Below are 26114 nucleotides of genomic sequence, written 5' to 3' on the forward strand. Positions count from 1 at the left end.
CTTTTCTTTGAAAATTAGAGGATTACTTTGTTTAAAAGGCTAAGACTTAGATGGAACACACAGATATTAAGAAGGAAAAGTCCAGAGGGATTATGGGTAAGAGACTAGAAAATTCTATATTTGCAAATTCTCAGCATTCTGAAGCATTTATTGTAGCTGTTCTCTCTTCCCATTTTTGTGGTCATGACCCTCAATTTAAAGAGTATTTTTTGATGGTAGTTTTAATAAGAAGTTGGTAAATGAGCAATTAAAAAAAAATTTTTACATTCAAAGATATATTTTATTTTTAATATCCACAGGAATATTTTAATAGTTTCAGAGGCAAGAGATTTACTCTAATGATAAAATACAATGTTATATGTGTTTGGTATGTAAAAATACCACAGTTTCTAAAATAAGATTATGACATCTAAAATCCTTGCTAATTTGGTACTTTCAGAATTATTGCATGTTTATGTTCTTATTAGCTTAATCAGTGTCTGAATGACCAAAACATAATTTTACCTTTATACATTAGCTATATTATCAGTTATGCGTAGTTGCAAAGGGTTATCTTTGCTTTGGTTAAAAAGAAAAGGGATACTACTTAGGCTGAAATACCACCCCCCTCCTTATTTTTCCATAAAGCTACAGTGATGAACAATCTTTTCGTCTTGTACTTCTAATCCTACCTCTTGGTGCAGTCTTTTGTAGGTTTCCTGAGACACCACATGCCACAAAAATGAAGGCAAACTGGTTTGTTCACCCATGTTTAGAACCCCAGAACTGTGTGACTCCTGTATGTGTGCAATGTGTGAAGCTGCAGTACAGTTTAGAATGTTCAACAACACAGTTCCTGGGCCTTTTGTTATTCTTTCTACTGTTTGGTTTCTCAGGTTCAGTTTTCATTCTCTTGCCACTTGGAGGTTTAGAGTATGCTTTTCTGGTTCTGTTGGCCAAACTTCTATTTTTAATATGTGGGATTATCAGAGCCTGTTTCTCTGTGGAGTAAAGTGACTCTTAGGTTTAAGCAGAATGTCCGAGGCCCAGGTGAGGAATGAGGGCCTCCCTGCCGTGGTCCTCCTGCCTGGTTACCTGTGCCGTGCTGTTATTGTTTGCATCCGTGGAGGTGAGGCCTCCTGTTCATCTGTGGCAGGCTCACCCTGCGGGCAGCACCATGGCTGTGGCTTGCAGTTTTGACCTTCCACAGGTGGAACAATCTCCTTGTCTGTTTACCCATTATGGGTTATAATTTTTGTAGGGATTAAGGCTAGAGTTTCACTCTCACTGGCCATTCAAAAAAAAAATAAAAAAGAGTAACTATCAGTAGTCCTAATCTGAGGTTTAAGATTCCAAATTGGTTAGCTTTGAGGAGTTGTGTTAGTTGTTATGGCATTATCACAAAGTGTCTTTTTTTTTTTTTTAATTAGATGTGATCATAGAAGTATTTGATAATGAAATCAGATTTGAATGTTAGTCTGTTTTTGATTCCATCAACATTACAAATTCGGGAATTCAGGATAAAAAATAATGGAAATTACTGTCTTATGCCTAGATAAATTCGTGGTTGCAAGTACCAGTTGCAAGTAGAGTATTGAAAATATAAAATCAAGGACAAGTGATGCTTAACTATTTCTGGCTCTCTGAAGTTTTAGAGAGACCCAAACCAAACGAAACCCAGCTCACTGCTGTCGAGTTGATTCCAACTCTTGGTGACCCTATTGAACAGAGTAGAACTGCCCCATAGGGTTTCCAAGACCATAAATCTTTATGGAAGCAGGCTGCTGCATCTTTCTCCTTCGGAGCGGCTGGTGGGTACAAACCCCCGAGTTTTAGTTAGCAGCCGAGAGCTTTAACTACTTTGCCACCTGGGCAGTTGTCAGCGATTACACAGAATTGGTGAACTTTGTCTTCGTAGTGAATGATTGCTGTGTTTTTTCTTTCCCCTTCACAAAACTTCAGTTACTGTGCTGAACCGTATAAAATCAAAACAAAAACAAACTAAAGAAAGTTTTTTAGGGTGAAAGTATGCTCTTGGGCTTCACTTAATTGCTTCTGTATTAAACAAAATTGATCAGTACTTTGCAAATGGATAACTCTTACAAATGAGCTTGAAATGTCTGTGTGTGTTGTGTGGAGGAGAGAAGAAATTGCTGACCCACCTGTACCTTTGAGTACTGGGAGATGTGTAATATGCACAGTTAGGTAGAACAAAAACCGAAATGGAACCCGTTGCTCTTGAGTACGATTCTGACTGATAGCGACCCTATAGGACAGACTAGAACTGCCCCATATGGTTTCCAAGGAGCGCCTGGTGGATTCAAACTGCTGACTTTTTGGTTAGCAGCCGTAGCTCTTAACCACTTTGCCATCAGGGTTTCCAGCTAGAACATGGCCTTGGAATTAACAGACCAGATTGAAACCCCCGCTCCACCAGTTTAATAGCAGTGTAATTTTGGGTGGATTAATCTACATGGTTTGATCTTGGTTTACCTGTCTGTGAAATGGAGATAAGACCTGTCTTGTGGTATTGCTGTGAGAATAATAGGAACGTGCCTGGCACCATGATGGGCACACTGACCTTTGGTCCATCCTGTTGTAATTGGTAGGCAGTCAGTTTTTTGGTAATTTTGTCTGGTCTTTGGCTTATCATCATATTTCTAGATTTAAAAAATGAGCAGTTCTAACGTGTCCCTTTAAAACTCATATATTTTGCTTTGGTGGTATGGAATGAACTAAGTAGATTACAAATTAGGTAATAGGAAAAAGCTTCGTTGGATCTGCAACTAAATTACACATCACAGGCAGTAGAGAATTCTTCATGTGCTGAAGACTTGGTTCTCTCTTAAAGGCTGTCTTGTTTCAGTAGTTACCTGAGCTGGACACCCATGGTTACATAGGTTGGTGGCTTAAATAACTCTTGGGATTTGATTGGTTGCACGTGCCTGGGAAGAAGTAAACACATTTTGCTCTTTGCTTGCTGCCTAAATAAAAGATTTATAATTTATTATTTTCTTCCGATTCTTCTGTCTCAAACCATTTACGATCCTGCTGTATGTTATCTTCAGATTTGAAGAGTGACATTTTAGATGAATTTTCTTGGCTATTATGATATTACACGGCCTTGAACAGGTAGCTTTGTGGGAGCAGTTTCAGTGCTATACATGACAAATTAGGAAATCTGTCATTTTACAGTCTTTCTGAATGTGAAATCAGGAAAAAACAAACGTGTGAAGAAATCATTTTCTTAGACGTTAGTTGTTGGTATTAGTTTTAAGGAAATAAATGTCCCGATTATCTGTGTAGCATTTTTTATTGGGTATTCTGTGATGGTGAGACTCTTTTGAAGGAGTCACACAGGCTCATTCCTTCTGTTGATGTGCACATTGGTGAGCACTCACAACTTGACTGTGTAATAAATAACATAGCAGGTCCATGGCTTCTCCCCGCATTGCCTGCTCAGTGTTGGACTTCCGTCCATTTGTGCTCTATGTGGGGACAGGGTTTCATCTGATTCTCAAAGGAGTCTGCAGTCTCCTCCCCAGAAGAACCATTAAGGTGAACTAAAAAAAAGTACGTTTAATTTTAAAACTTAAGCAGAGGCAATTGTTTAGTAGCAATAAAGTTAGTGGGTTACAGGTTTAAAAAATGAAATAGTCTCACAACTTATACTGTTAAATCATTTATATTGGTGTGGACATTAGTGAGCATTTGGCAGAACTCTCTGTTCACTCAGTTAAACGTCTGTCCATATTCCACTTGTACATTTCCATAATATCTGGGTGGGATTGAGTGAACCAATGTAGAACAGATGAACTAAACAAGTGGATGAATTAGGAATTGTTAGTGGAAGCAGAATGTTATTGTCTTCATACGAAGGAACATATGCTGACAATTTGGATTTGTAGGCGTGGGGTTTCTGTAATTTGTTGAGTAGAATCTTCTGTGGATAATCCTTACAGTGGGTTCCATTTATTGAGTCTTTGCCAGGTACTGTGTGAAGTTCTCTGTGCATTATCTCACATACTTCTCCGGACAGCGGTATCAGGTGGTTATCACCAGTGTGCATCATAGTTGGTTCCCATCTGTCCTCAACAGGATTGGATCCCTGGTGGCGCAGTGGTTAAGAACTATGGAAGGTCACAGTTCAGATCCACCAAACTGCTCCTTTGGAAGCCCTGTTGGGGTGGTTCTGTTCTGTCCTGTAGGGTCGCCGTGCGTGGGAATTGACTTGATGGCAATGGATTAATCAAATCATGGCCCAAGCGCAGTGTAATGTAGTTCCATGCTGTTTCACTTTTGCAGGCTTCTGTTGTTTGGAGACCAAGCTTGTCTTGAGGACCTACTTTATTCAGAGTGCCATGCCCACGCTGGAGGGCAGGAGAGCCGAGTATAGTGTCTCACCCTAGTTGGGCTCAGCTCTTTGCTGGGAAGATGTGTGACCCTGGGGTCACACGACCCTTTTAGTCCTTTGTGAGTCCTTCCTCTTGGGCTCCATTTGTTCCCTGTGGGCATTATTTTACCTCTGTATTGGCAAAAGATGGAAAAAGCCACAACGCAAGGACAGTATGGGAGAATCCTTGGAGACAAGCATTGAGTAAGATATGGTGATTCTAAAAGGCTACAGTCTCAGGGCTAGGGCCTGTTAGGAAAGGTCTGCTCCCTGAATGAGGACAGCTTGTGGCTCAGGGAGCCTATTTCCTGAGCTTCCTCCATGGACCTGACTGGATGGCTCTTAACATCATGTGCGCTTCCTCCTCTCCCTTCTCCCTGCCACTCCCTCCATCCTTCACTCCCTCGTCTTCTATTTTCTTCCCTCCTTTAGTCTTCCTTCTCTCCATTCTCTTTTATTTTTGATAAAATATGGATTTTCTGGAACACCTCTTCCACTCAAAATTTGCTTCTTGTTGACATGAGTAGGGCCTTTCTGCAAAGGAGCTTGCTTTTCCAAAGTTTAACAGAAATATAACTTAAGTTTTAAATTTCTTCTGTGTAGGCGTCTTTGTGGTAATGTGTTTATATTCCCTATAGCTCCAAACAAAGTGCCTTGTTGAGAATAGGCACCCAAGAAAAATTATACAAGTGCGTCTCTCTACCATTATTCCAGAAACTTCACAAAGTATGTAGAGGGAAAAAAAAAAATTAAACTAGCAAGAATAATGAGCCTGAGCTAGGTTTGAATAGTAGTCTGATATACGCCAGCATATCTGAAAATGAGATGTGTTGTTAGATAAAAACCCAACCCAGTGTTGTTAGATAGGCTACTGGAATTGTGTTTTTAGATGGAGCTCTATTACAAAAACCTGGGATTTAATTTAAATCTAATATGTGATTTAAGAAATAAATAATTTAGGACGGGAGCACATTTTAGTTCCTTCTGTGCTCCTTGAATTTGAAAGACAGACTTGCCAATTTTGAGTTGATCGGAGTGAAAGGATTTAGGCTAGCCCACGTGGATGCCTCTGGACCAAGTTCTCACCGTTTGGAGTGATTTGTCATCCCAAGGGAACCCTGGTGGCATAGTGGTTAAGTTTTATGGCTGCTAACCAAAAGTTAGGCAGTTTGAATCCACCAGGTGCTCTTTGGAAACCCTGTGGGGCAGTCCTACTCTGTCCTGTGGGGTTGCTATGAGTCAAAATCGACTCTATGGCCATGGGCTTGGTTGAGGTTTGGTTGGTATTTGGTCATCCCAAGCTCTGACGGAGGCACATCTGCAGGCGGGAGGGGCTGGAAGACAGTTTAGGTCTCCACAGAGGTGGGGTCAGATGGTCTAGCAATCGTGATGAGGAAGAGTCTTAAAAATTATACTGGAATAAAAATGCCTCATTTCATAGTAGGTCCAGTGATGAGATAGTTGAGCATTTTTGTAAATTCTCTTGTTTATAAGTTAATTTTTTTAACCTCTTCCCAAATGTGGCATATTCAAATGCCATGGCCTAGTTTCTGCATTTTTAGGAAAAATGAAATAAAAGGTAGCTCACAGAACTGTCATAATTATCTCAGTTGACTGCCAAAACGTTGACCCCCCCCAGCTTAGTAGCTGAGAACCTTCTCTATACCCAGTAGGCACTCCACATGATTGTTTAAATTAGATACTTGATTTAAATAATGATGGATATAATAACCAAGTGCAGTGAAACAAAAAAGCAGTTAAAAGATGTATGGCTATTTGAAAAGAGGAGACTAATTTTTTTTTTGCAAGTAATGTGATGCATATGTAAATTTGAAGAATAGACACCAAAAGGTTAAGAGTGGTTATTTGAATGCTTAAGTAGTTTTGACTATTTAATAATCTCTCTTTGGAATATTTTAAAAGTCTTAAATCTTCGCAACTATTTGTGGTGGATTTGATGTTTCTGGGTTAGTGGTTTTTTCTGGAGCAGTTATATTGGGGTACACAGATACCCCTCTGCTCTGTCACATGGGGTTGCTGTGAGTCAGGATTGACTCGATAGCACCTAACAACAATGAATCTCAACCAATTGAAACATTTTCAGATGTCCCATTAATTTTGCCTTTTTTTAAATTAAAAAAATCATAATTTGTCGCATAAGGTAACCAAATGTAAAATGTAGCCTAGAAAAATTAGAAAATACAGATAGGAAGAAATATCGGCCCCTACCCATAATCTCATCACTGAGAGCCACCTGTCAGTATTTTACTGTCTGTCCTCTCAGTTTTCTTTAAGTTTACATCTGTGGATACATGGTAGCCTGATTTTTATCACTGGTATGGCCTGACCGTCATTCCTATGGACAGTTATGTAAGCAAATGCAAAGAATGCATTTTAAGTGTTATGTCTCAGATTTATGTCTAGATTTTACTCACTGAATATATTTTTAAATTGAATTTTGTAGTTAATATATGAGGGTATAGTATCGTATGATTTATCAGGACCTTTGAAAAGGGAAAAAAGCCCTTTCCTTTTAGCTGAGAATAATTCTCAAGGGTGTAGCTGTCCCCTCTGTTGTAGGGGTTGCCAGGCACTTGTAACCCGTCGCCTCCGCCTCCGTACAGCTCTGGTGCCTGGTTTGTTTGGCCGCAGGAGATTGAGACCTGAACTGGAATTGAGTTCTTTACTTTGTAGCTGCCTCTTACTTTTTATATGTAAGGTCTTCACAGCCTAGATAACATTTTTTTTCCCCTGTAAAATAAAGGGTATTGAAACACCCTGAGAAGAACCCTAGAAATTAAAGAAAACAATTATGAAATAGAACAGCCTAGCAGCTTAAGTTTCTTGGGTATTTAATTATTCTCTGAAATGATTTTGTTCATGTTGTAAGACTTTTGAAGTTCCAAAGAGAGGCAGCTTACTGCTTTCTTGGTTTGAATTTGCTAAAGTTTAGTTGAGGAGCCCTTTCTGGTATTTGAAATTATCTAGTCAAAGCCACTAAAAGCCTTGTTAGACAAAGTCAAAGTCTAGTCTCCTTCAGATGTGCCCTTTACTGTTCTCCCATCAACCTGACATTTGGAAGAGTTGGGTAGCCTGGAGCCTCCACTGTGGCAAAGGCCATGTAACTTCTTCCCTGCCTGCCCCCCCGCCCCATGGAAGCAAGCATTTCAGGAATTTATACTGTGAGCTGCAGAACTAAAAAAGCCAGAACTTTTCCATTGTTTCTGTTGGAAGCAAAGCCTAGAGCCCTGCTTTAATACCATGGGCAACTTAAAATCAGACAGGGTTTTTTTTATCCTTTGCCTCCAGGATTATAGACAGCCCTTGATGAGTTTAACTGCAGAAAAAGATGTGAAATTATGCCTACTGTGAATAGGAGCTTAACAGATTTTTTTACTATAAGTTTAGAAATTATTTTAAGCAAAAAAGAAACTTACAGAATATATAGCATATTTCATAAAAACAACGGTTGCAGCATCTTACTGCTTCAAACTTCTCTCCTTCAAACACCATGGACCCACAGGGCTAGGCACCAGGTTGCCTGTTTTTCCACTGATCCTACCTTGGCCAGTTGTATAAACCTTCTGATCATCTAATGAACACATCCCCTGTGTGTAATACGTTGATCATATATCTTTACGGCATAAAGTCCTTGATTCCCATGGCCCCAGCCTTACCGATTCTCCTGTTGGTGACTTTTAATAACCTTCAGGGTACCCAAGGCATTCTATTTTTTTAAAGCATGTATAAGGATGTTGAAATGGACTCTTAATTCTTTGTGGAAAACTTAGCTTTATATATCCATTTCCAGCTTCCCTCCTCCTCTCCTCACACCATGGAATGTCACACCACCATCAAATAATAAAACACAGCTGAGATCTAATTCTACTGCACCCTTGCCGTCTCTCCCAGGACTGTTACAGCATCATTTTGGCCATTCTTTAGAAGCTCACAACTTTGCCCTTATCCATTGATTTCTTACTGACGTGGTCTATTTTTTTAAATCCGATAAAAAAATTTTCTAAGATGAACCTCACACTTTTTCTCCAGTTAAGCCTTTTTGTCTTACTTTTGAACCTCTAGCTTATCTCTAAACCACATATTCTGAGTACTCGTATTAGTGCCACCACTGGCGTACTGTCATGAAAGACACCCTTGCCTTTAAAAAAATTTTTAAAAGATGTATAACGAATTTATATACGTCCAATGAATTTCTCGAAGCTGCCTGAAACACAGGTGCGGCTGTTGTTAATTTTCTTGTTTAAGAAACTAGAACCCAGAAAGTACCACTAACGAGGCTGTTAGAACACAATGGAAAGAGTAGTGAATTGGATGGGAATAAAAGGCCCAGTTTTGCTGATAACTTGCTGTGAGATTTTAGGCAATTCATTCAGTGAGATGAGGCTTAAGAGCTGTATTCAAAAAGTTTGGGAAGCAGACTAGATGATCTTTAAGGCTCTTCCTGATATGAAGTCTTGTGGTTCTGTTCTCTCACCTTTTAATTTAGCCAGGGAATCTCACTATTCCATGTCTCTTCTATAAGATTCTGTACCTTCAACTTAACCAAATACATTGCTGTTGTTAGCTGCCATCGAGTTGGCCCCTGACTCATGGTGCCTTCTGAGTCATGGCATCCCTGTGTACAACGGAACAAAATGCTGCCTGGTCCTGCACCATTCCCATAATTGAGCTGATGCTTCAGTTGAAGCCTTTCTTCAACCTTGTTTGAAAGCTTGGTTCCAACCTTCAGAGCGCTACACAAGATACTCATTTAGGGGCCAGGATGAAGAGGAAGATTGAGTAAAAATGGTCAGGAAAGTTGGAGATTGTAGATGGTAATGCCACAATGCTTGGAAGAGGGAACTTTAAGAATGAAAGATCCATCAAATGCTAAGGAGAAACTTGAGGCAAATGAAGCATGGAGAAACTCGGATTCTGTAGTTCTGAGATGAGGAGATGAGTGGTATCTCTGGAAAATGGAACTCCACTCGAATGGAAAGGATGGATTAAGGCTGAGTGAGTGGTGAGGAACTGGAGGCAGCAGGCACAACCTACCCTTTGGGGAGTGGCTGTTAATCCCTGTTCAGGGCGGCCAAGACCCTTGAAGACCTTTCAAGTTATGATCGTAGAACTCTCAGAAGTAGAATCTCAACTAGCTTGGCATCCACTGTACCTCTGGTGTTGAGTAAGATGGTGAGCTTTCCAAAGAAAGACTGCATATGCATGGTCTCTGTGCATGGTATTTAATTCTGACTTTATACTTCAGACTTGGCTATCTCCCCAGTGAGGAGGCAGCACATGTAGAGTTACAGATATATAGTTCTAAATTTAATTCATTTAAGTCACCAAATGGATAAGCCTTCACTGCTGTGATGAATTTTTAGTGTAACTTGAGCAGGCCTTCTAGAATCTTGCATGCTTTTTACTGCCTGAACGTTGTTCAGTGGTGCATTAGTCTCTAGAACTTCCTAGTGTTTGTCCATGTTGTTGGAATAGTAGAACAGAGTCCAGACCTAGGTTAAATCATTCATGTGATGCTTTAGGCGATTTTGGTTTTGTGACTTCCTAGGGACCAGAGGTATAATGCTGAATATTGGCTTAAAAAGTAGTCATTATGGCTGTTGGATTTTTCTGTATGGCAGCACTTTCACTAGAAAATCCAATTTTATAGATATTATTTAGTGGTGAATCATGTTTGTTCATTCTGTACTGTTGACTGGTACTCATTTCTGGCTTAAGATAAAACCAAAAGGGGGAAAAAAATCTACGTTCCAGTTTGATTGTTGTTTCTTTGTTATGAATGCAGTTGAAGTCTTCATACCACTTTCTTTCATTTGAAGCCAAGTGCAGTAATGGATATAAAATACTTCATAAAAAGATAAAATAAGTAAGGTATTCTTATTAAACCATTATTGGTCCTAAGAAAGAAATGTAGTAAAAAGAGCACTGAGCATAGTGTTATCATCCCTGGGTTTTCATTCTGGCTCTGGAGCTAATTTAGTTGCGTGGCCCTGGGCACATTGCTTCACATCTCTGGTCACGCAGTGTGTTGTCTGTAAAATGAGTGGCGTGGATTGGGACTCTAGGGCCATTAGAGAAGCCTTATGAATACAAGCAGAGTGGGACCTGAGTGTTAAGGGCATCAGTTTTACAGCGGACATGGTACAGGTCAGAAAATAAGTGTAGTAAATTGATCTTAATATCAACAACTACGTGCACAGTTAAAGGTCACTTTTTCATGAGAAGCTTGATGCGGTAGATAACTGCTGTTTTCCTTCTGTTTCATTCAGCTTTCTTCATCTTTATGTGTACCTTTCTTTTCCTTATATACATATAATTTCGTCCTGTCCTTCATTGTATTCTCTGTCATTGTTTCCATTTCACTTTCCTTGTGTTTCATTCCTGTATCTTTCTTATTTAGACCAAGTGGAGCACCCAGCTGGCAGTAGCCGCCATGTAGGACCCTTCAGGAACCTGATGGTAAGTGCACGTGTGTACTTATCAGGCTCCCAGTGGGTTCTCTGCCTTCCCAGTTCTTGAGGCGTCTCTTGCCTCACAGAAACTAACAAGTTCCCTCCCCCTTTAAAAGTCGTTATAGTTTTGCTTTTGGTTTTTCTTTTAATTTGATTATATATAGAACAGAAACCAAGTATCGGGGAAGAAAAATTACTGATTTAAGGAAAGGTGGTAGGTTAAACCACTTGTTGCAATATTTGGCTCTGTGAGTGACACCAAGCATATACAGGTGTTAGTAAGAACACGCAGGTTCTAATCTCTGTTCTGTCAGACTGATTGGGTGAGCTTGGACAAGTGTTTCTGTGACCCTGGCCTTCAGTGTCTCCTGTAAAATGAACAATTAGGACAGGTGATTTTGACAGCTCCTTCCATCTCTAGTCTAAGGGCCTCACCGGTGGTAATCTGAGTATTAGATGCTTCTAGTTAAGATTGAGGAAATTGTTTTATGTGCCAGGTAATCTCAATTCTGTGACTATAATGGTAGATTCATGATAAACTCAGTTCCGTTGTGAACTAAGTCTATTAGTGTTCATCAATGTTACTTTGGAGGTAAATTTAATGGTTCCATCTCCCAGTTATTAAAATTGGCTTTGTTAGTATTTGAGTACTTTTTGTAATTTTTAATTAATAAGAATGTAGACTGCAGAGTCCAATGTGTCTTTAAACCCAGTGTCTTTAGTGACCTATGAATACATTGGTCTAGCTTAGTGGTTCTCAACCCAGAGAGATTTTGCCGCTTGGAGGACACTTGGCAATGTCTGAAGACTCTTGGTTGTCAAAACTGGTTGTGGGGAAGGGGGAGCCTACTACTGGCATCTGGTGGGCAGAGGCCAGGGGTGCTGCTAAACATTTTACAGTGCACAGGACAGCTCCCCACAACAGAGAATTATCTGGCCCCTGGGAGCTGTGACTGGATTCTTTTGTTAGTCCTCCAGTGAAGATATGGAAGATGGACCTACCACAGGTAGATTATTTTCATGCTGGAGCAAGTGTCCATGGCCATGGCTTTTAAAGAGGGCACCTGGGGAATATAAAGGAACTGCTCACTGATTAGGTTTGAGGAGTCCGATAGTGGACGTTTGACATTCTGCATCAGCTGATTATTTGGATATTCTTTTAGGCCAGGAATAAAGCTGAAAATAACACTTTTACCTTTCAGATAATATGATTTCGAGTACATCTTAGTAAGTGTATTATTAAAGTTGTGCTTTGTTTTGAACTCTGGAAATTTCACCCATTTTTTTAATACTGTATTTACATGGTACTGGCCAGCTTACCTTTTTTTTTTTTTGGTATGACATGTTACCTGAATTCATATAGCACTTGAGAGGTTACCAAAAAAAAAAAATCTTCTTATCCATTTGAAATTGCATTTTCAAAGGATTATATTGTAACAAATTACATTTTTTTTCTATTAAATTTCGCAGTGTGGCTTGTCTTTTTTTAAAATGTATGTAAGATTTATGCATAAGAGGCCAAGTTTAGACTATATTTATTATAAAAGATGATACTTTTTCAAAGTAAGTACTCAGCAAAGATCACATTATTTGGCTTACTTGGGGTACCTAAGGGGTGGTACTGATGTCTTATAATTTTGTGGTTTTAGCTTGGGAAAAAGATTACCTGACTATAACTTGAATTAAGTGAGTGCTGTGCCAGGAGCCTTTACATAGTACTAAAAGAATCCATGGATTCCCTCGAACATCACCTGCAGCGCTAGAACAGTTGTGTACACAGGTGGTCATTTATACATGCATTATGAGTGTGTGGGTGATAAGGCATTTTGTTAGGTATTGGCAGTTTGATATGGACAGAGCATCACACACACAAGGAAGGGTGAATGTTATTCTGATGATAAGAAAACTAGTTGAAAGGAAGAATCCAAATTCCCTTAAGCTCAGCAGAGTTCCTCAAGACCCTTTGTCATCATCAGATTTAGACTAAGTGTTGTTAAGTTGACAAAGGAAGAAAGAATTGTAAGAGATGGTTGTTGTTGTCAGGTGCTGTCCAGTCAGCTGCAATTCATAGCAACCCCTTGTACAGCAGAACGAAATAACTGCCCGGTCCTGCACCATCCTCGCAGTCGGTGCTATGTTTGAACCCATTGTTGCAGACACTTTGTCAATCCGTTTTGTTGAGGGCGTTCCTCTTTTTTGATGACCCTCTGCTCTACCAAGCATGATGTCCTCCAGGGACTGGTCCCCCTGGATAGCACGTCCAGAGTATGTGAGACAAAGTCTTGCCATCTTTGCTTCTAAGGAGCGTTCTGTCTGTGCATCTTCCAAGACACGTTTGTTCTTCTGGTTGCCCATGGTATATTCAATATTCTTTGCCAACACTATTATTCAAAGGCTTCAGTTCTTCTTCAGCCTTCCTTATTCATTGTCCAGCTTCCGTATGCACATCAGGTGACTGAAAATACTGTGGCTTGGACCAGGCGCACCTTAGTCCCAAAGTGAAATCTTTGCTTTTTAACACCTTAAAAAGGTCTTTTGCAGCAGATTTGCCCAATGTAATACATTGTTTTATTTCTTGACTGCTTCCATGGGCATTGATTGTGGATTCAAGGAAAATGAAATCCTGGACAACTTCAGTCTTTTCTCCGTGTATCATGATGTTGCTTGTTGGCTCAGTTTATTTTCTTTATGTTGAGGTGTAATCCATACTGAAGGCTCTAGGCTGATCTTTATCAGTAAGTGCTTAAAGTGTTCTTCTCTTTCCAATGTGAAAAGGTGTTTTCATGTTTGTGCCCCTTGCAGAGGGGATTGGTTTGTAATTCTTCTGCCTGGAGGCAGAAATGTGCTGTATCCATATAGACCCTCGACTTCAATTCCCATCAGAATGTGGTTTCCAGTGAAATGTACAGAGTCATGAGTTCGATCTTAGCCGCCTTTGAAATGAACTGATAGATGTGCTATCATGAATTTGAGTGAACCCTTACGTAGTTACAGAAAACATCTTCTCTTTTCTTCTAGGCTGAAAAATGAGTGTTTTAAAGTGGTATTTTTGAATTTGTTTGCTTTTTGAAACTAACCAGTTAAATGATTATTAAGTATTTTGTACTTCTTTTTTTCTTAACACATCTCTTAAATACTTACCAAAACCCGGAGGTGTTTTTAGGATTATTACTTGCTTTGAATTGGAATTGATGTTTCTACTTTTAATCCTTATCTTTTCAATAGTGTTTTGTTTTTCTGACCTCATTTTCATCTGTTGCTTGCTGTTAGTTAATTGTACGCCTCTGTAGTGTTTCTCTGAAGGAGACTGTAATTTTCCATACGGTCCAGAAGCCGTGAGTGGTTTCTAGTTTGCCATTTTACTAATTCATAGATAAAGGTGGCAAGAAGCTTGTTCTGGAAGGATAAGGGGCAGCTGTGGGAGCTCTGAGAGGTCAGGTTGGGGACATCATTGCAGAAAGAGAAGGAAGTGTTAGCGGAAGATGAATAGGAACCTATTGTGAATCTGAAGACTGAAAAACAGGCTACCAGAAAAAGAAATTTAGAATTTAAACAGTGGTTCAGTTCCAAAGAGACTGAGCTTCTGAACCTTCAGTATTTGTTCTGCTAAAGAGAATTGTTTGTTTTTATTGAGTATCGGGTGATTTTAGTTCATTGTTCCAGCTTATCAGAAATATGTTGCATTTTAATCTTATCTTCTAAAGCATGGTATCACTTGGAATGCAGTTAGTATCTCCTGAATTCCATCTTCCGAATTGTTAATGAAATATTGAATTGTCCTGGGCCTAGAGTGGAATCCCACAAGACCCTTGGAGTGCCATACTGGCCATGAATTATTCATAATTACTCTGCATTTGATAGCAGAGCCATTGTGCCTGTGTGTCTCCTGTAATTGTAGTAAAATCTCTGCTTCTGTTGTTTTGCTTTGACAATTACGGATACTCATAATCTTAACTAAAAGGGACTGAACATGCTTCTTACGAATAACCAGACTTCTGCCATATACTTATTACTTCTTTAGAACTGAATTCAGTGCTGTTACGCCTGATTTTTCATTGATACCAATATTGTTAACTCTTTTGGCCATATTGTCTGTAGCTGAAGTTTGATAGCTGTAGGTGTGAAGTGAAGTGATAGTTGCATAGAAATTCGTGGTTTGCTGTGATTGGATTAATTATCCCCTTCAAGAATTTCAGGATATTAAGGAATGACAGAATGAATGAATGAATAAATATTGTATTTCAGGGAAGAAAAAATCCCAGGAAAATAAAAGCAAAGGAAACAAAACTGAAGACATAAAGCTGAAGACAAGTAAGCCAGATTCCATCCCTGCAAATATGAGAGATTCTGCAGAAGGTAAGCTGGGGCTGTTGGATTTGTAGGGTTTGAGTATGTGTTGCCAGATAATTTAACTTTGTATCTCCTTGTATGGCCATTTTTAGAATCATCCAAGAACTGTAGAGGGTTTAACAACAAAATAATTACCTAAATTTAGTACAGTAAACTGAGCCATCCCCATGTTATTACCCCTTCAAAAAGCTATTAAAGACTTTTCTTGTTAAAAATGAAATTATTATCTTGTTAAAATAAAATGAAACCATGTATGATTGCATTTATAAATACCGTCTACTTGTTTATCGACTGTGTTGTTGTCTGCTGGTTTGTATTTACATCATTAGTAAAAAATCTCATCAGACCTATGTCTGCAGTGACAAATGCCGAGGTGCGAGGCGAGAGCAAAGTTAGCCGTGGTCTTAAGGTTATATGTCATCTTGGCTGGGCCGTGATTCTCAGTGGTTTGGCAGTTATGTAATAATGTTATTTGGCAGTTACGTAATGATGTAGTCACCCTCCCATTTTTGTGTAACGCCTGTTTTCACATTAGTAATCTCGTCTTTGGAACCTAACCGTGTTGATAAATGAGGAGAGAGTGTAATATAAAGTTCAAACCGTCAAAACAAACCTACAGTGATAGAAGTCAGACTGGCGTGACACAAGGGAGGTTTTTGGGGTGCTGGTAATGTTCTTTCATTGGCCGGGGGATGGGCACATGAGTGTAGTCTATAAAAATTTTATCTCATTGTACGTACTTATCGTTTATATACTTTAATGTGTATGCTTTGTTGTTGTGTGCCAGTGAGTCAGTTCTGACTCATAGTGACTCTAAATGACGAGTAGAACTGCCCCATTGGGTTTCCTAGGCTGTAATCTTTTTGGGAGCAGATCGCCAGGTCTTTTTCTCTCACAGAGCCTCTGGGTGGGTTGGAACTGCCAACCTTCTGGTTGTCAGCTGAGTGCTTAGCCATTGCGCCATCAGGGCTCCTTCCGTATGCTTTACATTTAGGTTAAAATATCAGACATTTTTTATTTCATTTGTCAGGATGAAAAGTGTTTCTACTCTTTGTTAGAATTTAAATTCTTATTCTATCTCTTTGTGTTTCTCCCCACAATTTTTTTTTTCTTTATAGTCCTTTCTAAGGATTAATTTTCTAGGCCTTCCATGATGTCAGAATTCACAGTGAGGTAGGAATTGAAATTTAATCAGAAGTACAGACTACTGTATGTTCAATGCAGTTGAGCCACGATATTGAGACTATTGATATCATTAGAAGCATGGGATATGTGTCTTAATTTTTTATGTGGTAAATTTACGCAGACTGAAGCTTCCTCAAGAGTTGTTCATAGTGATCCACATAGGCAAGTTTCAAAATATAGGCTTGTGACTCTTTGAAGAAACATTTGCCGAGGGGAAAAAAGCCACAAAATATTTTGTATTCTTTTTATAGTCATTTTATTAGCTCTGTTTGTGGTGATGACATTCATAAAGGATTGTCATTTTCTGTCTCACTTTATGAAGCAAGGATAAACCAAAAAAACCCAAACCATTGTCGTCGAGTTGATTCTGACTCATAGCTACCCAATAGAGTAGAACTGCCCTATAGGGCTTCCAAGGCTATAAATCTTCACAGAAGCAGATTGCCACATCTTACTCTGTGGAGCAGCTTGTGGGTCCGAACTGCTGACCTTTTGGTTAGCAGCCAAGTGCTTAAGTTTATTTCCCAGACTCATGTAAAACGAAATATGCCTGCTAATAACAGAAAGTTTGCTAAGACATTTGTTTCAACAACAACAAAAATTACTAAAGAATCTTGCTACCTTTGGTGGCAGAATTAAAAAAAAAAAGATAAAACATCCCCCTACATTATTCAAAACAATGATCATTTTCTTAGTATAACATTACAGCCCATGAAAAAGGTATCTACTATTCTTCTTTGCAGTAGAGCTGGTCAAAGCGACATTGGTTCTGTATTGCGCAATTGTAGGTCTATCTCGAATGTTCCATATTGACTTCAGCAAATGGTTTACATAAGGAGCAAACAGTTCAGTTTCTTCTTTGTGTTCCCAAAGGCGGCTTTTATGTTTAAGCCTCGACAGACCTCACTGAGTGTGTGGACACACTTTGGTGTGGGCCTTAGTAGTTAAAATAGAGCTCTGCATGTTTTTGTTCTTACTAGTTTGGACAGTTTAAAATCTGGGATTGTTTACCAATCATATGGAAAGGATTCTGCCCCCTCCCCCATCCCAATAAGCCACACATTTTGGCTAAAAATGAACTCCATCAAGAAATTTCTGAGTGCTTGGAGATGTTATTTTATTTCCTGTTGCCTCATATCATCTTTCCTTGGCAACATCCTAGGTATTTGTTGAAAAAGTATATGAAAAGGGAGCTAGCTCCATACGTTACCACCATCAAATAACTTGATTACCCAGTTTGCGGAAAACTCATGGAATTTATGAAATTTGTCTGGGAGGAGAGAAGGCTGGTTTCTATTTAGAAGCAGAAATCTCATTGATAGTCAGTATAATAGCAGATGGGAAAAAATAGAACTGATATTTCTAGGAACGAGCAGGAGGGCTGGTACATAATCTTTGTATTTGTGTTAATACCTTGTATTTGCAGAGCTAGAACACTTGTCCTTTTTGACCTTGCCTTCTCCCCTGTATGTAGGCAGCTTCAACAAGACTGTTGACAAACTTCTCTTAGTTCTCGCCAATCTGGCCACTTTTTTCTACCTCTGCTGCTGCTTTCCATTTCTACATCTTAGTACAGGCCGCCTTCATTTCCTCTTCGAATACCACTTTTGTCCAGTATTGGTCTTCTGCCTCCAGTAATGTCCTTCTCCCAATCACTTAATCCACATGTAGCCAAATAGCACTCTCTTGCTTTAAAATACTTTAACGGACCCCATTGTTCCCATGTAAGTCCAAGCTAATGCCCTACATGTTTTGATGCCTCCCTGCTTCCTCTTCTTTCCTACCCTTGACTAACTTTTACTATATCTTTTGGGTTAAGCCTGCACAGTACTTCGCTAAGAATCCTTCCCTGCTGAGCCACGCCCATGGGAGGTGCTCTTCCTGTGTGTATCCGCAGCAACACATACTTCCGATAGCATAGCAGTGCTCTTTATTACAGCCTTGTTGCCTGCTTACTTGTGTGTAGCTCCGACTAAGCTGAAACTCTGCGAAGACAAGGATCTTGATGGTGTTTTTCACCAGCACTGGCAGATAGTGGTGCTCAGTAATACTTGTCAGGTCAAATACCCAGTTAAGGTAGCCTGGAGAAGTCATAATAGCCCTGCCTCCTCTAAAAGCCCTTCCTAATTAACTCTTCAGATGTCTACAGCAAAGGAGGCCTATTCAACAAAGTTATCAACTGATACTGTAGAGAAAGCAGCACCATGAGCCATCTCCGTCGGCATTCAGCATGCTACAATAGCTGTTGTCTTCAAGAGTCCCTGCTGAACCCATGTGTCCTTCCGGCTACTACCCCGTTTCTCCGCTTTCCTTTATAGCAAAACTTGAAATAGCTGCTCATAGTCTTCCTGTCTCTCCCTCCTCCTTCCATTCTCTTATGAATCCAATTAGGCGTTTGTCCACATCGCTTCACTAAAACTGCTGTTGTCAGCAGTTGCCACACCTCCACATTGCTAAGTCAGATGTTCGATTCTCAGCCCTCACCTTAACCAACCCATCAGTGGTTCTTGGCATAACTAATTGCTTCCTCCTTGAAACACTTTCTTTACTTAGCCCAAAGACCACCCCATGTTGGTTCTCCAGACACCTCACTGGCCATTCTGCCAACTTGGAGTCATCTCGGCCACAGTCTTCCTGTCTTTGGCCTGCATTTACTCTCAAGATCATGTAATGTGGTCCCATGCTTTAAATACTGTCTGTACTCTGAGGACCAGACTTTGTCATTTCTAGGCTCAGCCTCTTTGTTGAACTGAAGATTCATATGACACTGTTTAACATCCTTGCTTGGATGTCTATTACGTACCTCAAACTTTAGCATGTCCAAAGTAAACTCTTGATTCCCTCCCAACACACACACGTGCACACATGCACACACTGCATTCTCTATGGTTTAGTAAATAGCGTTATTGCAGTTGCTGGGCAGTCTACCCTGATGCCTCTCTTTATCTCACCACAGCCAGTCAGCAAGCACATGGTGTCAGCTCAACTTCTAAAATATATTCAGAATCTGACCTTTTCCCACTACCTTCACCGCTGTCACCTTAGTCTCAGCCATCACACGCTTCTGGAAGATGTAGTAGGCTCCTTGTCGCTCTGTGTCCATGCTTGTCTACCTGGTTGTCTGCCTTCCTCACAGTGGCTAGAGTGATTCTCTTGAATATAAGCCAGATTATACATAGCTCTGTTAGAACTTTCCAGCAGCTCCCTGTTTGACTTAGAGTTAAGGCCAACAACCTACAAGGTCCCTCATGAGCTGGCTCATGGCCACTTCTCTGGTCTCATCTGCTCCCCGCTTCCCCCCATACTTGAGCCTAACTTTCTCTGCTGTTCCTTGGACACATCTAGCACATTGTTGATTGAGAGCTTTTGCACTTGCAGTTTCCTCTGTCTGGAGGGCTTCTCTCCCCCAGATAGGTGCATAGGTCATTTCTTTTAGGTCTCTGCTCAACTCTGCCCTTATAGCTAGGCCTTCCTTGACCACCTGCCTACCATCCTCTTCAGGTTGTGCCAGACTGGATTTCTCCTGGGCACAGAGACCCAGAAGTGACTTTGGATTTCTCTTTTTCAATTTGTTTCCTTTGCTGAGGTACTCTTAATAATTTGATGGGGCTTAGAGGAGGTGATCTCTGAAGTTTCTTTTACTTGAAACAATTCTGATGACATGATTCTGGAAAATAGTTTGCATAATAGTTTTAATTAGGAAGGAGGGAGAGGGTCATTCCATTCAAGACAGACTGCTAAGAATCTAAGATGGTAATATGTTTATCAGTTTCCTTGTTTCATTTTGGAATCATGAGGAATTGGAATTCACAACTAGTCTCCTGAAATTCAGTATCAACTACTCCAGCACAGTTTGAAGCACTGTGGTTTCTAAGAGGCGCTTATATGTGAGACGCTAAACACAGAAAAGAGCCCAAGCTCCAGGTGGGCATTGTTGTCATTGTGGTTCATGTGTGTTTCCTCACTGCCCAGAATGCTGCCTGGTGCATAGGAGGTACTCTAGGCATGTTTGGTTTATGATGAATGATGGAAATGGATTTGTTTCAGCTTTATATGTAAGAAAGTAGAAGTTATTTACTGTCAGTCATAATCTCCCTTACACATTTTACATGCTAATAGAAGTAATTTTGAATAATAAGAAGTAGTCACCAGATGGCTAGTTTTTGCCCTCACTGCCATGCTTCTGCTTTCCTAGGTCCTAAAGAAGAGGAAGAGAAGCCTTCAGCTTCAGCGGTTGAACAGGCAGATGTTCTTCAAGAGGTGGTTAGCCAGGATGCACTTCCAGAATTAACAGTCCCTTCCCCTGCCTCTGAGCCACAGACAGAACCAGACGAGAAACTAGAAGCAACAAATTGTGAGGCAAGTGATTTGGAGGACGAAGAGGAGGAAGAAGAAGATGAAGATGATGAGTTGGAGGAAGAGGGGGAGGAAGAAGCTGACATGCCAAATGAAAGTTCTGTGAAAGAGCCAGAAATACAGTGTGATGAGAAGTTAGAAGATTTATTAGAAGAACCAAAAAATAATTCAAAAGAAAGTCTTGAAGACTCTCCAGAGGTAGCACCTGTTATCAGAATTCCCAAAACTAAAGGAGAACCCAATGGTGATGTATATGAAACATTTATGTTTCCATGTCAGCATTGCGAGCGAAAGTTTACAACCAAACAGGGGCTTGAACGTCACATGCATATCCATATATCTACATTCAATCACGCTTTCAAATGCAAGTACTGTGGGAAAGCCTTTGGCACACAGATTAACAGGAGGAGGCACGAGCGTCGCCATGAAGCAGGGTTAAAGCGAAAACCCAGCCTGACACTACAGCCATCAGAAGACCTCGCTGATGGTAAAGTATCTGGAGAGAATGTTACTCCTAAAGATGAATCAAATCCTCCCAATCTTGGGCAAGATTGTCTGATCTTAAATTCAGAGAAAGCTTCCCAAGAAACAGTAAATTCTTCTGTTGTAGAAGAGAATGGGGAAGTTAAAGAACTTCATCCATGCAAATACTGTAAAAAGGTTTTTGGAACTCATACTAATATGAGACGGCATCAGCGTAGAGTTCACGAGCGTCACCTGATTCCCAAAGGTGTACGGCGAAAAGGAGGCCTCCTAGAGGAGCCCCAGCCTCCAGCAGAGCAGGCCCAGTCCACCCAGAATGTCTACGTACCAAGCACAGAGCCTGAGGAGGATGGGGAAGCAGATGATGTGTACATCATGGATATTTCTAGCAATATCTCTGAAAACCTGAATTACTATATTGATGGTAAAATTCAGACTAACAACAGCACTAGTAATTGTGATGTGATTGAGATGGAATCTAATTCAGCGGACTTGTATAGCATAAATTGTCTGCTTACTCCAGTGACAGTGGAAATTACTCAGAACATAAAGACCGCACAGGTCCCTCTAACAGAGGATCTTCCTAAAGAGCCTTCCAGCAGCACAAACAGTGAGTCTAAGAAACGAAGAACTACCAGTCCACCTCTGTTACCCAAAATTAAAGCTGAAACAGATTCAGACCCTGTAGCACCCTCATGCTCCTTAAGTCTGCCTCTTAGCATATCAACTACAGAAGCAGTGTCTTTCCATAAAGAAAAAAGTGTTTATTTGTCATCAAAGCTCAAACAACTTCTTCAAACCCAGGAAAAACTAACTCCTCCTACAGGAATTTCAGCAGCTGAGATGCCTAAACTGGGCCCTCCTCCTGTGTCCACTCCTGCGTCAATGTTACCTGTGACCTCAAGTAGGTTTAAGCGGCGGACCAGCTCTCCTCCCAGTTCTCCACAACACAGTCCTGCCCTTCGAGACTTTGGGAAACAAAGCGACGGTAAAGCAGTGTGGACTGAGGCAGTCCTGAGTTCCAAAAAACCCAAAATGGAAAGTCACAGCAACTCCCCAGCCTGGAGTTTGTCTGGGAGGGATGAAAGAGAAACTGTGAGCCCTCCATGCTTCGATGAGTATAAAATATCTAAAGAGTGGGCAGCCAGCTCTACTTTTAGTAATGTATGCAACCAGCAGCCACTGGATTTATCCAGTGGTGTAAAACAGAAGGCGGAGGGTGTAGGCAAGACTCTGGTCCAGTGGGAATCTGTGTTAGATCTCAGTGTGCATAAAAAGCCCTGCAGTGACTCTGAAGGCAAAGAATTCAAAGAGAACCATTTGGTGGCGCAAACCTGTAGTGCGGTAAAGAAAAAGAAACCAACCACCTGCATGCTACAGAAGGTGCTTCTCAATGAATACAATGGTATCGATTTACCTGTAGAAAATGCTGCAGATGCGACCAGGAGCCCAAGTCCTTGTAAATCACTAGAGCCTCAACCAGACCCTGACCTTGGTCCCGACTCTAGTTTATCTGCCCCTACTGCTGAGTCTCCACCTGATGTTTCTCCTTCATCACCCCCACTGCAGACATCTTCCCTTTCTTCTGGTCAGCTGCCTCCTCTCTTGATCCCAACAAATCCCTCTTCCCCTCCACCCTGTCCTCCGGTCTTAACTGTTGCCACGCCACCCCCTCCACTCCTTCCTACCATTTCCTTACCTCTCCCAGCCCCCTCTTCTGATGCATCTCCTCACCCATGCCCCTCGCCCCTCTCGAATGCTACCGCACAGTCTCCACTTCCAATTCTTTCCCCTACAGTGTCTCCCTCTCCATCTCCCGTCCCTTCTGTTGAACCGCTCACGTCTGTTGCATCACCTGGGCCTCCAACACTTTCTTCATCTTCTTCCTCATCATCTTCCTCATCTTCCTTCTCTTCCTCCTCCTCCTCCTCTTCCCCTTCACCGCCTCCTCTTTCAGCGGTATCATCCGTTGTTTCCTCTGGTGATAATCTGGAAGTTTCGCTTCCCATGATATCTTTCAAACAGGAAGAGCTAGAGAATGAAGATCTGAAACCCAGGGAAGAGCCTCAGTCTTCAGTTGAACAGGATGTTGTTCAGGAAACATTTAACAAAAATTTTGTTTGCAATGTCTGTGAATCACCTTTTCTTTCTATTAAGGACCTAACCAAACATTTATCTATTCATGCTGAAGAATGGCCCTTCAAATGTGAATTCTGTGTGCAGCTGTTCAAGGATAAAACGGATTTGTCGGAACATCGTTTTATGCTTCATGGAGTTGGGAATATCTTTGTGTGTTCAGTTTGTAAAAAAGAATTTGCTTTTCTGTGCAATTTGCAGCAGCACCAGCGAGATCTCCACCCAGATAAAGTGTGCACACACCATGAGTTTGAGAGCGGGACCCTCAGGCCCCAGAACTTTACAGACCCGAGTAAGGCCCACGCGGAGCATATGCAGAGTTTGCCAGAAGATCCTTCGGAAACATCTAAAGAAGAAGAGGAGTTAAATGATTCCTCGGAAGAGCTTTACACGACCATAAAGATAATGGCTTCTGGAATAAAGACAAAGGACCCAGATGTTCGATTGGGTCTCAACCAGCATTACCCAAGCTTTAAACCACCTCCATTTCAGTACCATCACCGAAACCCTATGGGAATTGGTGTGACGGCCACAAATTTCACCACACACAATATTCCACAGACTTTTACTACTGCCATTCGCTGCACAAAATGTGGAAAAGGTGTTGACAACATGCCTGAATTACACAAACACATCCTGGCGTGTGCATCTGCTAGTGACAAGAAACGGTACACCCCCAAGAAGAATCCAGTCCCTTTGAAACAGACAGTGCAACCCAAAAATGGTGTGGTGGTTTTAGATAACTCTGGGAAAAATGCCTTCAGACGCATGGGACAGCCCAAAAGACTGAACTTCAGTGTCGAGCTCAGCAAAATGTCATCTAATAAGCTCAAATTGAATGCATTGAAGAAAAAAAATCAGCTTGTGCAGAAAGCAATCCTTCAAAAAAACAAGGCTGCCAAGCAGAAAGCCGACTTAAAAAATGCTTCTGAGTCATCCTCTCACATCTGCCCTTATTGTAATAGAGAGTTCACTTACATCGGAAGCCTGAATAAGCACGCTGCTTTCAGCTGTCCCAAAAAACCTCTTTCTCCTTCCAAAAAAAAAGTTTCTCATTCATCCAAGAAAGGCGGACACTCGTCACCTGCTAGCAGTGACAAGAACAGTAACAGCAACCACCGCCGACGGACAGCGGACGCAGAGATTAAGATGCAGAGCACGTCGACTCCTCTGGGCAAGACCCGAGCTCGCAGCACCGGCCCTGCGCCTGTACCGCTGCCCTCTTCGTCCTTCAGGTCCAAGCAGAATGTCAAGTTTGCGTCTTCAGTGAAGTCCAAGAAGCCAAACTCCTCCTCTTTAAGGAACTCCAGCCCGATAAGAATGGCCAAAGTAATGCACGTCGAGGGGAAAAAACCCAAAGCTGTGGCCAAGAATCACCCTGCTCAGCTTGCGAGCAAAGCATCCCGGAGCCTGCACGTGCGAGTCCAGAAAAGTAAAGCTGTTCTACAAAGCAAAGCCGCCTTGGCGAGTAAGAAGAGAACAGACCGCTTCAGTACAAAATCTAGAGAACGGAGTGGGGGGCCAATCACCCGAAGCTTACAGCTGGCTGCTGCCACTGAGGCAGGTGAAAACAGGAGAGAGGACAGTGGTGCCAAGCAGGAGCTGAAGGACTTGAGGTAAGCCGTGTCCTCCAGGGCCTGAGCGTTCAAGACCTGAGAGCTTGGGGGTGACGACGGGCGGAAAACAGTGTGCTTGCCTATGGGTATTTTTAATTTTTTCCTGTAAGGGTTTGCTGCAAGCATGTGAAGGAGGTAGCTGTTGCGTACACCACAGGGGTTAAGGAGGATCACTGCTTTGGCTGCCGTAGAGAGGAATAGTTTTTATTTCAGCTTAGAACCTGCAGAGTGGTGCCACGTATTGAATGAGGCCAGTTGTGAATTGAATTTGAAACCACGGAAAAGCCCACCAAAGTGCCCTATGTGAAAAGATGGAATTCTCTCAAATGTCCTTCCTCTTCTGGATAGTATCTCAGTGTCACTCGTAGTATTTACTGACTGCAGGCAGTTCCTTAATAATGCGTCCCTGAGCTTGTTAGTAAACTACCTTGCAACCTTGTTTAATATTTCTGTGTCTTCAGCAGAGTTGTGGCACCATGACAATGTTTTCTTTCACTGCTAATGTTTTAATTTTAAAAATTTGCCTCACTGGTTAAAACAAAGCACCATATTCCTTTTTAAATGCCTTTTAGTGCCCCCCTTGCTGCCCCCATGTTGCCTGCCTCCAGCCATAGGATAATAGACAAGCCAGTTCCCAAATGGGCAGAAGAGCAGGGGAGAGTGCGGAGAGCCCTCCAGTGAGGCAGGAACCTTGCGGTTCTGTTTTGGACATGTGTGGGTGACCCAGGGCCAGGCGGCTTCATTGGTCAGTGCCTTGGTTTCCCCAGTTCACCTTAGATTTGAGGTGATTTTACTGCTTTACTCAATGTTCTCCGTGTGTTAAGAGCTGTTCTTAGTGAGAGATAAAAAGATAAGACAGTAGTTGCATTTGTGCTATTGACTTCTTGTACTTTCTACGTCAGTTTACTTAACCTGAGTTGATGTACATTCTTGAGATTCCTGCTGTTTCCTGAATAGTGCCTGCAGATTGATCTCATGCGAAATTATTCATTGTCAGAATTTCTGCAGAATACTATTAAGTCTTGTCTTTTCAAAGTTCGCTGCCTGACTCTGGGCTTTCTTGGCTGTCACTCTCTATTCTAATGTCTGAAAAGTGTTTGGCGTTCTAAACGAATCAGAATTAGGCTTAACTGTGGAGTGAGA

The 26114-nt window shown here is 41.2% G+C and overlaps 1 protein-coding gene across 7 annotated transcripts in view; it reads left to right on the forward strand.

The window, feature by feature from the left end:
* PRDM2 (PR/SET domain 2) overlaps positions 1–26114 on the forward strand; it is a 174244-nt gene that overhangs the window by 80946 nt on the left and 67184 nt on the right. For 4 of the 7 annotated variants that reach the window (XM_010593099.3, XM_010593101.3, XM_064281319.1 and 1 more), the window contains 2 exons: positions 15091–15201; positions 20576–24971. The exons of 1 other annotated variant lie outside the window; for it this stretch is intronic. In XM_010593099.3, coding sequence (XP_010591401.1) covers positions 15091–15201; positions 20576–24971 — 4507 coding nt within the window. Of the gene's footprint in view, positions 1–10793; positions 10853–15090; positions 15202–20575; positions 24972–26114 lie in introns of those variants that run through there. 2 more of the 7 variants (XM_023552046.2, XM_064281318.1) reach the window with 2 other exon arrangements.

Source organism: Loxodonta africana, chromosome 3 (genome assembly GCF_030014295.1).
Source record: "Loxodonta africana isolate mLoxAfr1 chromosome 3, mLoxAfr1.hap2, whole genome shotgun sequence".
In the NCBI taxonomy this organism is placed as follows: domain Eukaryota; kingdom Metazoa; phylum Chordata; class Mammalia; order Proboscidea; family Elephantidae; genus Loxodonta; species Loxodonta africana.